The sequence below is a fragment of the Chiloscyllium plagiosum genome, unplaced genomic scaffold, assembly GCF_037043375.1.
Source record: "Chiloscyllium plagiosum isolate Xiang-an unplaced genomic scaffold, Cpla_swu_hap1 HiC_scaffold_6, whole genome shotgun sequence".
Classification (NCBI taxonomy): domain Eukaryota; kingdom Metazoa; phylum Chordata; class Chondrichthyes; order Orectolobiformes; family Hemiscylliidae; genus Chiloscyllium; species Chiloscyllium plagiosum.
In genome coordinates, this window is record NW_028270144.1 from 123,282,473 (window position 1) to 123,294,516 (window position 12,044).

At 44.5% G+C, this 12,044-nt stretch overlaps 1 protein-coding gene across 4 annotated transcripts in view; it reads right to left on the reverse strand.

Annotated features, from left to right (window-relative positions):
- The window catches only part of myo7aa (myosin VIIAa), a 194,659-nt gene that overhangs the window by 156,915 nt on the left and 25,700 nt on the right, over positions 1-12,044 (reverse strand). For all 4 annotated transcript variants that reach the window (XM_087988417.1, XM_087988416.1, XM_087988418.1 and 1 more), the window contains exons 4-6: positions 8,366-8,550; positions 1,869-1,990; positions 306-448 (exon numbers count right to left, since the gene is read on the reverse strand). In XM_087988417.1, the coding sequence (XP_087844543.1) occupies positions 306-448; positions 1,869-1,990; positions 8,366-8,550 (450 nt within the window). The remainder of the gene's footprint in view (positions 1-305; positions 449-1,868; positions 1,991-8,365; positions 8,551-12,044) is intronic.

The window sequence follows — 12,044 nt, forward strand, 5'->3', positions numbered from 1 at the left end:
AGACAGTGGAATTGAACACGGGTCCCTGACGCTGCAAGGGAGCGGTGCTAACCACTGAGCCACCCTGTTGCCCTTTTTAAATCTATAATCACAGATACAAATAAAGTTAACTCCGAGCTCCAATATTTGAGCGAGTCATCATTGTATTCCTAGTTATTTTCACTCATGTAGTACAAGTAAAGGCAGCATTTTATAAAAAAAGGCAAAGCCTTCCATTCTTGCACGTGATCACTCGATTAGATATACCCATTCCCCCTTCTGCAAAAGATGCTAAAGGACGTTGAGCTTCCTGTCATAAGAATTACCTGTCTACAGACTCGAGATTTCTCCAGCAGGTACTGTTCAATCTTGGCTCCCTCAATGGCACCCCTCTTGTTAAAGTGGATGTCGATATACTTCCCAAAACGGCTAGAATTATCATTCCGGATAGTCTTCGCATTCCCAAATGCTGTGGAACCAAATAATAAGCAAGTGCTGAGCTGATGTTTCAAATTCTTTACTGGACTGTATTGTAAATCCTTTTCACAATATTATAACTACCTTATTTCTAACTTATCCTCAGACAATAGCAAATGCTACTGATTTCCTTTTAATCTTTTGTATAACACCATACCCTTTTTTACTCTATGGCACCATTAAATGCAGCTATTGTAAAAAAGTTTCACTGTATTCCTGTCCTGGAGTGACAATAAAGGAATTTCATTTATTCATTCAAACCAACTGCAGGCCAGAGCGAGACAGAACCCCAGGCAGTCCATTCCGTATGGGAAAGACTAAAAAAGAGAGATCGACAATTGTTCTGTTGTACAACAGTGTTCAGTGCCCAAGTACTACCATGAATAACCCTGTCCCATTTTCATCTCTTGTATTCTACTGAAGTTCCACTGCACCTTATCTTTTAATTACTCATGTTGCATACAATCTCTTATACGTAGCATCAAATTCAACAACTTCAAATCAATAGTACTTCCATAGCTTGAGCCCAAGATCAAAGTCCCTCTATGGTCTTGTTCTGTCCTCTGTACTTCCACAGCCTCTCCCAGCCTCGTAATCTCTCATGTTCCTTCAATTCTGTCCTTTGTCACTCCCCACCCCCATCACATTAGACCCAATGTTGGCCGTGCCTTCAGCTATCTGGAAGTTTTGGAATTAACTTCCTGAACTCTCCACTCTTCTCTCATCCTTACAAAAAAAAACAAACCTGATTTTATCGTCCAAACTTGTGCTAACCTCCTCCAATACCTTATCAAGTTCTTTGATATGCAAAAGAATCCAGAGTATCCACTCCCTCCAACACTGACACTCAGGAGCAGCAGTGTCTATTATCTGCAAGACACTGCAGAAATCCACCCTTAGACAGCATCTTCTAGACCCACGACCACTACCATCTAGAAGGAGAAGGGTAGCAGATACATGGGGACACCACCTCCTGCAGGATCCCCTCCAAGTCACTCACTATTCTGACTAGGAAATATATCGCCATTCCTTCACCGTCGCAGGGTCAAAATCCTGGCATTCCCTCCCTAAGGGCATTATGGGTGCACCTACAGCACATGGACTGCAACGGTTCAAGACAGCAGCTCACCCCCACCTTCTCAAGAGGGGCAACTAAGGATGGGAATTAAATGCTAGACCAGCCAGAGATGCTGATGTCCCACGTGTGAACGAGAAGAACAACGCTGGGTGTTATTCAGTTCACAGTAGGGCAGGATATATCAAAGATAAACAAGTGATTCGACATTTAACTGTCGGGGCTGCTAAACCATACAAGTTGTGTAAAAAGTCACTCCCGTTGCGCCAAGCTGCATTCTCTGCTGGATACCGCATGCTTCAGAGCTCAGGACCTCGACTCGGTTTGCCCAGCTCACCTTCCAGAATGGGATTTGCTTCAAGGACCTGCTGCTCAATCCAGGAGTGCTGCCCACTAATAGCTGCCAGGAATTGTAGGATCAGTTTGGTGCTCTCAGTTTTCCCAGCCCCGGACTCACCACTAAAAAGGAAAAAAAATAAACAAAAATCACAACACCGATTACATTTGCATTCTACCTCTTGCCTTTAGCCAAACTTGGATAATAAACTCCTAACACTCATTTATATCCCCTTACAACATCAGTACAAAAGTATCAAAGGAGTCAAACCTCATCAGAACACACCCACATGGTTTGTACTGTATTTATGCTGCCCACGCTCAGTAACAACAGAATAGGTGAGGGATATGGCATCGGAGCAGGACCCTGGACAAGGGAAGAGGGATGGAAATTGAACAAAAGATCCGGGACAGGTAGAGACAGGATGGAAAAATGTGAAAATCTCCTGTACATTGTCCTGTCAGAATTCCAACCCAATTGAGAGCCTGCACATATCCCTCCCTTGGTCACAGCTAAACCAGGGAGAGCTGACGTCGTACAATGGGGGAAGCGCTGATGCTACTACAATGGTGGGGAAGAAAAAAAAAAAAAAGAGTTGACGCTACTACAAATGGGGGTGGGTGGGTAACTGACATTACTACAGTGGGGCTTCCAGATTTGTCTCACTAGCAATGTTGGTCACAGGAGACCCACCTGAATCCTTGGTCCAGTGATACAGAGAAGGAGCATTCACAAATTCAGAAGTCCTGCTTCTCCCCATATCACGTATTAGGGTCAGCTCTCATTATTTCTTGTGTCTTAGAAAAGGACAATCTTTAGCTTATAAAAACCCTTCACACCAGTCAACTTGTTTTAATTGTATCGCTGATGAACGGGCTTATCCTTGAAACGTTGACTTGCCTGCTTCCTTGGATGCTATCTGACCTGCTGCGCTTTTCCAGCGCCACCCTTTTCAATTCTGACCTTCCAGCACCTCAAGTGCCACAGAGATCAGATTGGGACTGCAGCTTCGCAATCCCAATTAATGCAGGACTACAGTGGAATGGCATCATGTTCATGACTGCGAGGAAGGAAACAAATGTATTGCAGCCAAACCTGCAGTTGGCGCAAAAGTAGATGGAAAGGCAAGCTGCGAGGGGGTTACAAGCATTTTAGAGATATAGATAGGTTCAGTAAGTGGCAACTAGAGTATAATGTGGAAAAATGTGAATGTAGAAGGGAGAACAGAAGAACATAATATTACGTAAATGGAGGTAAGTGGCAAAAGGGACTTGTGCACAAAACAGAAAAAGCTAGCACATGGACAGCAAGTAATCAGGAAGGGTAATGGAACATGGGCCCTTATTTCAACAGGGTCAGAGTATAGGAGTAAGGAAATCTTACTGCAAATGTACAAGGTGCTGGTGAGATCCCATCTGAGGCATAGGGAGCAGATTTGGACCTTTATTTTCCCGTGTCTCGCCTGGAATGGTAGGCCTAACATATGATCGGCTGAGGATCCTGGGATTGTATTCATTGGAGTTTAGAAGATTGAGGGGAGATCTAATAGAAACTTAGAAGATAATACATGGCTTGGAGAGGGTGGATGCTGGGAAGTTGTTTCCGTTCGGCAGGGATACTAGGATCCATGGGCGCAGCCTTAGAATCAGAGGGGGTCAATTTAGAATGGAAATGAGACGACATTTCTTCAGCCAGAGTGTGGTGGGCCTGTGGAATTCATTGCCACGGAATGCAGTGGAGGCAGAGATGTTTGGTGTCTTCAAGGCAGAGATTGATAAATCCTTGATCTCGCAAAGAATTAAGGGCTACGGGGAGATTCCAGATAAGTGGAATCAAAATGCCCATCAGCCATGATTGAATGGTGGAGTGGACTCGATGGGCCGAATGGCCTTGCTTCTACTCCTGCATCTTATGGTCTTATCTAAGGAAAGATATTATTTCGTCAGAGGCAGTTCACTAGGTTGATCCCTGGGACACGCATCATCCAAATTCAGAACAATGATCCCCGGAATGGCAGGATTGTCTTCTGACCAAAGGCTCAACAGGTTGGTGTTTTACTCAGTGGGGTTTAGAAGAATGAGCGGTGATCACGTTGAAACATCCCAGATTCTCAAGGAGCTTGACAGGGTCAATGCTGAGAGGAGGTTTCCCTTCATGGGAGAGTCCAGGACCAGAGGGTGTAGTCTCCGAATGAAGGGGCACCAAGATGGAGAAGAGGAGGATATGTGTCTTTGGAACTCCTTGCCATAGAGAGCTGTGGGGGCAGAATCCTTGTGAATATTTAAGGCTAAGACAGAGATTCTTGATCAGTCGAGGGACCAAGGGTGACAGGAAGAGGAGGAAAGCGGACAGGAAGAATGGCGGATCAGACATGATCCTATTAAAAGGGCAGAACAGGCTCAAGGGGCCAGTTGGCCCAATTCTGTTCCATTTTCTTATGACTTTACAGGCGAGGCAAATCATTTAAGGACCATCCCTTCCTAAATCACAGACGGACCAATAATTGATAATGGTAGGGAACCTGTTTGAATCCAGCAACAGGGTAGTATAACAGTACTCCATTCCCAACTGTCTGTTCAGTGGATAGAATTTTAGTTACTCTTTACACAAAGACCACACAATTGTAGAAACGGATGATTTTCTGCTGTATTCCTGCTGCAGGCTAGATCCTACCAAGGATCAGGTACCACAATAACGGAAACATTGCAATAAAGCATTGTAGAGGAGACAAGGCTATATATTTAGTTTTGACACCAGTCTCTCTAGCTTCTGAAACAAAAAAAGTCTTCCTCATCTAGCACTCAATCCTGATGCTCGCAGGCAAAACATGTATGGTGGACAAATTGAGAGATCAATGTGTGCCTTACTCCTTGGTGTTTGGGCAGAAATAAATCCAAACCCAATGTGCTTCAATCTTGATTCTTCCCAATGGCCAAGAATAATGGCCACTTACAATCACTTTAGATTTGGAGTCAACAGTTTTTTTTTAAACGAACTATAAAGACCGTATTTGGTTTATTTCACTTTGCTTTTGTTTCTGAACTGAAAAAAAGGATTTTTTTTTTAAAAAGAACAAAGGAATAAGGAAGAACTCACTGTACTTTTGAAAAAAAAACATTTACTGGAACTTAAATCACATGCAAGCTGTTGGGATTGGGGTGGAGGGGAAGCAGGGGCAGGGATATGGTGGGGGTAGTGGAAGAGGTGACTGTCCAGCTCCTGGTGGTGGTGGGTGGTGGAGGAGGAGAGGGGGTGATCCTTGTACAAAGTAAGATTAGTTATCAGCAACAGGTTGTTTACGCAGCCATAACTACTCATTACGCCACAATCTGAAGGCCATCTGCTCGTTGCAGGAACCAAAAGGAGAGCGTACTCCTAGCTGGACAGCTTGTGGGTGTGAACAATATAAAAAGAGAAGTCTTGGGACGTCTAAAAGGGAGGTGGAACATGCCTCACTCTCTCCCTGCGGTGTGAATATCCAGGAGTTAAAGAAGGCAGGTTTATTTTTGACCACCAGCTCCTGCAGTTTAACCAATGAAGCCAGAGTTAATAGGATTTGTGAAGCCCTCGATGCCTCCTGTGGAGAAGTCAATGGACTGAAGGATTTGGGAAAGTGAAGGAATCCAAGGACTGGGAACTTTTGAAATGCTGCTTCAAGATATCCCCTCCATCCATCACACTTGTGCTGTTTTGTCTACCTCCCTCTGGCACTGTCTCCCTCCATGTGCCCATCTGTCGATATCTCAACTTGTCCACAATACATGCTTTGCCTGGGAGCATCAGGATTGGGTGCCAGATGAGGAAGACTTTTTGTATCAGGAGTTCGAGAGACTAGTGTGAAAAACGGATGAGGAGGGGATTAAGAGTTTTGCGTAGTAGAGTTTTATGACCAACAGTTCACAGGTTCTGACTACACAGAAGCAATTAAATTTCTTGAAAAATAAGTTGTCAGTGCTGATAAGTACAGAAACCTGGTTCATGTTTATTGTTAACTGCAGTTGATCAGACGGAAAAATTGGGGATTTTGAGAACTTAGCGAGTTTTGAGAAGATTTGTAGCTCGGGTTGAGGTTCTGGATGTAGGTTTGCTCGCTGAGCTGGAAGGTTCATTTTCAGACATTTTGTCACCTTACTAGGAAACATCAGTGGGCCTCCGGGTGAAGCACTGCTGATGATTCCTGCTTTCTATTTATCTGTTTGGGTTTCTTTGGGCTGGTGATGTCATTTCCTGTTCTTTTTCTCAGGGTAGAGTAAATGGGGTCCAAGTCAATATGTTTGTCGATAGAGTTTCGGTTGGAATGTCATGCTTCTAGGAATTCTTGTGCGTGTCTCTGTTTGGCTTGTCCTAGGATGAATGTGTTGTCCCAGTTGAAGTGGTGTCCTTCCTTATCTGTATGTAAGGATACTAGTGAGAGAGGGTCATGTCATTTTGTGGATGACATTGTCCTCCCTCACAAAACGACATGACCCTCTCTCACTAGTATCCTTACACACAGATAAGGAAGGACACCACTTCAACTGGGTCAACACATTTATGCTAGGACAAGCCAAATAGAGACAAGCATGAGAATTCCTCGAAGCATGGTATTCCAACCGAAACGAAAACACACAGAGTTAGACCCCATCTACCATCCCCTCAGAAAAAGAACAGGAAATGACATCACCAACCTAAAGAAACCCAAACAGATAAATAGAAAGCAGGAATCATCAGCAGTGCTTCACCCAGAGGTCTACTGAAGACATTACCTAGTAGGGTGACAAAAATGTATGAAAAGGAATCTTCCAGCTCAGCAAGCAAACCTACGTCCATTTTGTGAACTTTGATAAAATCTTTAACATTCGTGAGTCTAGGATAGTGGGGCTCGCAATTCTAGCATGTTACCCTGAGCGAGGTGTAACCAAAGTGTCAGAACCTTCTTCGCATTCCCTTGGCTGTTACCAAGTCTGTTTCTCCAACAGGGCAAAAAGCAGAGGATATAAAATCAGAAACAGTGTGATTGGCAATACTGGGCAGTGCAGGCTGAAGCTGTCTCTCTCTCTCTCACCTACACAGTTAACATTTCAGGTTGTGACCTTTCATAAGAACCTGGAATAAGTCTGGTTGTACTGGGAAGGGGCGACACACTGAACACTAAGTTGCTGCTGTAAGTTGGAACCCTGAGAAAGTCCTGATGTGACTCCAGGAGTTGCAGTTGCCTTGGGAGAAGTTTTAAACTTGTAATGGGTTGATTTACACTGTCCTGGACATGAGACAAACACCTGACACCAATATGTATGGATAAGCACCACTTACTAACAGGAATGGTTAGTGTGTAAACTCTGCTGTAGCACCCAGGGTTACCAGCATAACTCAACATAACTCACCATCAACCACCATTCACCCGGCCACCCACTATCCACCAGAAAGCTTCGACATCCACAAACCTAACCCATGGAATTTACTACCACAGAAAGCATGAAGGGTCAACACTATTTATTTCAATAAGGGATTGGATAGAGCACTTGGGGATAAAGCGATCTAAAAAGAGTATGGGGAGACAGTGGGAACAGGGGATGGAATGACCAACCATGATCACACTGGATGACAGAGTGGCCGATTCCTACTCCTGGTCTATGGTTTTCCTGTAAACCATCAAATAAAGTTCTCTCAATATGACAGTTGAGGTCACCAGAAAGGGAGAAGGTTCCATGCACTGTTCCTCTTTGCTGGTCAATGGCAAAAGATGTAGCCAGGATTGAACGTACCAGATGGAAGAACTCAAAATAACACAAACACATGGATCCTCACTGCTGAGAGGATTGCCAATGATGGGAGCACCATCTTCTCTCCATAGCTGCTGCCAAATGCAACAGATATTTCCAATGTTTTTGGGGTTTTTCTTTCATAGATTCATAGAATCCCTACAGTGTGGATACAGACCATTTGGCCCAACAAGTCCACACCGACCCTCCAAAGAATAACCCACCTAGACCCATTTCCCTACCTTAGAGAGTCAGAGATATACACAGCACGGAAACAGACCCTTCAGTCCAACACGCCAACTAGATATCCCAACCCAATTTAGTTCCACTTGCCTGGAGCTGGCCCATATCTCTCCAAATGCTTTCTATTCATATACCCATCCAGATGCCTTCTAAAAATGTTGCAATTGTACTAGCCTCCATTTCCCCTGACTAATTGCACCTAACCTACATACCCTTGAACACTATGGGCCAATTTAGCATGGCCAATCCACCTAACCTGTGCACCTTTGGACTGTGGGAGGAAACCAAAGCACTCTGATAAGTCGCAGTCACGATAAGAATGTGCAAACTCCATACAGACAGTTGCCAGAGACTGGAATTGAACCCGGGTCCCTAGCGCTGTGAGGCAGCAGTGCTAACCACTGAGGCACCGTGCTGCCCTTTAGTTTCCAATTCCCAGCGATTTGTGATTGATAAAACAGGAGGCGGCGAGAAGTGGCAATGTGGAGTGATCGGGGTGCGGTCTTTACTGACCTGATGATACAGCACTGGTCCTTGTTAGCTCGCTGCATGTTGAAGTAGCAGTTATCAGCAATGGCAAAGATGTGCGGTGGCATTTCACCGATCTTTCGGTTGGTGTAATACCGGATTTGTTCAGCCGTGTAGATTGGCAGCAGCTGGTAGGGATTCACTGCAACCAGGATTGAGCCTGTGTACGTCTGAAAAGGAGAGGCACCATGGTAACGTTAGCAAGTCGGCTAACTGAGGTAGCTACGCTGGAAGAGAAAACTCAACAAATTCAATTCCACAGAAAAACACTGAAAGCAACTGCTCAATTTGGCAGTGATTGAAGGAGGGGCAGGAATTGACCACGTGATGCACTAAATCGGAGCAACTTACCATGGGATAAGTCATCTAGCTCTTCCAATCCCAGTCACACACACTGCTCCTGCAGAGAATCCCCCTACACCCAGCATGTTTCGCTTTCCCAGTTTAGTTGGAGAGCGCAGATTTGGGCCGAATGGTTTAAAAACAGCTCTCCAATGTGATCAGTGTAACTCACACCTCTCCATTCCCCTTGTAGGGCCATCTGCCCAGTCCTTAAACACATCTGCATCTGTCTGCCTGAGTTGCCAGTAACAAGGTATCACTGTCTCACCAGATTCTGGGCGAAGAAGCACTTTGAGTTTCCTCCTTGATGGTCTCATGTTTCACTCATTCCTGAGAGCAGGAACGATCTGTATCCACCATCAAAACTTCATTAGTGCCATCTCAGCCTTCCACTTTTCAAAAAGAAGTGACCCAGCCTGTTTGTCCTCTTCACCGGAAACATATCACCATTCCTTCAGTGTTACTGGGTCAAAATCCTGGAACTCCCTCCCCAGAGGCACTGCCATTAGAAGTCCACAGCACAGAAAAAAAAATGCAGCCTTCGGCCCATCAAAAACAGCCATCTAACTAATCTAATCCCCTTTTCCAGCACTTGGCCCATAGCCTCGTAATTGTGAAGACTTCCTATAGTACATTTACAAGGGAGGCAGCTCACCACTACCTTCAAGGGCAACTAGGGACAGCCAATAAATACTGGCCCAGCCAATGACACCCACACTCTGGAGGGGGAATTTTTTAAAAAATGGCATCAAGTTTGTAAATCCATTTTCCCTCACGTCCCCAGCTCACCTTCTACAGTGGCTCTGTAGATTCTAACACAGTGACCAGAATTGGATGCAATACTTTGGGTGGACTCTAACCCATACTACACACCAACCAGTTTAAGAAACCTTCCTACTTTTCAATTCTGCCTCAAAAACATAGCCCAGTGCTTGTTTTTTTTTAAAAAAAAAAATTCTGACTGTATAGACTCATCTTCATATGGAAATACACCACTTCCTTGCGTTTCGCACCTAATGCAATACTTCAGTTATTTGTGTGGAAATAAATTGTTGATAATAGCCATGAAGAGAGCTCCCAGTACCGATCCTTATGGGACCACAGTTCCATTCCATACAACCAAAAACCTTCCAGGGCTACACTTGACTGCAAAAGTGAGTGCGTGTCATTGCTGAACAGCCAGGAATTGCTGCTATTGGACAGATGTTGAGAACCTCAAAGACTTCAGAAAATATTTCTAAGGATGTTGCCAGGGTTGGGAGGATTTGACCTATAGGGGGAGGCTGAAAAGGCTGGAGCATCAGAGGCTGAGGGCTGAACTAATAGGTGGTTTATAAAATCATGAGGGGCATGGATTGGGTGAGTAGTCATGATCTTTTCCCCAGGGTAAGGGAGCCCAAAACTAGAGGTTTAAGGTGAGAGGGGAAAGATATAAAAGGGGACCTAAAGGGATAACACTTTCACTCAGAGGATGGTGCGTGTATGGAATGAGTTGCCAGAGGAAGTGGAGGCTGGTACAATTACAAATTTAAAAAGGCATCTGGATGGACACACAAATAGGAAGAGTTTAAGAGGGGATATGGGCCAAATGCTGGCAAATGGGACTAGATTAAAGTAGGATATCTGGTTGGCATGGATGATGTGGACAGAAGGGAATGTTTCGGTGCTGGACATCTGATTTAATGACCCTTCAAGTTTGCTCCTCCATCTCAATCATCATCTGTGCAAGCACGCCACTGCTGCTCAATATGCACATTTCCTGTGCGCCTTGGACTGTTTACCATATTAAAAAGGTGCCCAGTATAGATTGGATTATAGGGAGCTCTGGTGTGGTAATATCATTTTGTTACCTCTAGACCAGCAGTCCCTGCTGCTCCAGAGGTATATCTTAACATCGCTGAACAGGTTGGATTTGATTTGAAAAAAATCTAGCCAGGATTGTTGTTGATGAGGTAAGGATATACATTTCACAGCAGCTAGCTCGGCTAATATCTCAAATGCCTTTCATAGATATCCTCCAGAACCACTGACACGGAATTCTCTCATCACCCCAGGACAAAACAAAACGGAGTTAGATGTAGTTCTTAAAGCTAAGGAATAAAGAGGCTGTGGGAAAAGTGGGAATAGGGGATGGAGTTGGATGATTAGCCAGAATGATGGAGCAGGCCTGAAGGACCGAATGGCCTACTCCTGTTCCTACGTAGGATAGCTCCTCATCCTTAGTCGTGCCATCAGATTATCTCCCAACATCTGGAGTCAAGAACCGACACGAGTCCTGGCTACACCGAGACATCTGTAATCTACGTTAAATAGAATTAACAACAATCCCTGTCCCCAAGCCAAAATCACCACTTGATGGATTATTAAAATAAAATTCAGCAAATGCAACATTTGTCAAGTTTCTTATTAACAGCCAACACCGACCAAGATGACCTGACACCGAAACAGGACACTGATAGCATGAATCAAATTACACAGGAACAGGAGGAAGTCACTTATAGAATGAAAATGGTTATATAATGCACCGATGACAACATAAAAGAGGTGCTCTTAATGAGATGGGAAACCCAATACCAAGTTTGAGCCATGCAGAGTGCAGCCTTTGAAGATGGAGGTGAACAATTGTGTGTGTCGTAACGTGTTATACTTAAGTTGGAGTTGGTGTTCATAGCGATTACTTACCCTCCCTCCACAGTTTGTCTGCAGAAAAAGTAGGCAACAGATTAAAAGCAAAGGCCGGGAAACAGGTACAAATAAAAAAAGGGCACAGTTTTGAAATAAAGTTTTGTTTTCAAACATTTATATAGCGCCATTCATGTCTTCAGGATATCCCAAAGCAGTCAGTCAATGCAAAAAACAAAAAAAAAGTGTCACAACACAGAAAATAAAAGACGACCAAATGCAGAGGAACCAAAAGGAGAGTTAGGATCACTCCATCTATTTTTCAAGCATCACAGCTACAATAAGTAGGGAGCCAAAAAGCAGCAGTTCCTCGGCCACACACAACAATCCCCACCCCCTCCCAACTCTCCCAAGCCACACCAAAGACCAAACCGCTTGGTGCATGGCTCCAGTGGCTTCCCCTGGAACCAATCCAAGCAACTAGAGGGGTGGAGGCCTGTCTTCCAAGGCCCAGAGAAGTCCCAGCGAAGGTTGATAGACCAACTCAGCTCACATCATTTGTACAATTTAGATGCGTTTGCCCAACAGAATACTCTCGGTGGCGAGGAAGACATCGCGAAGCCTCCAATAGCAGGGTCAACTCAAAGTACCTTCATTCCAAGTACCTCTTGCCACTGGCATACAACCTTTTATGAAACGC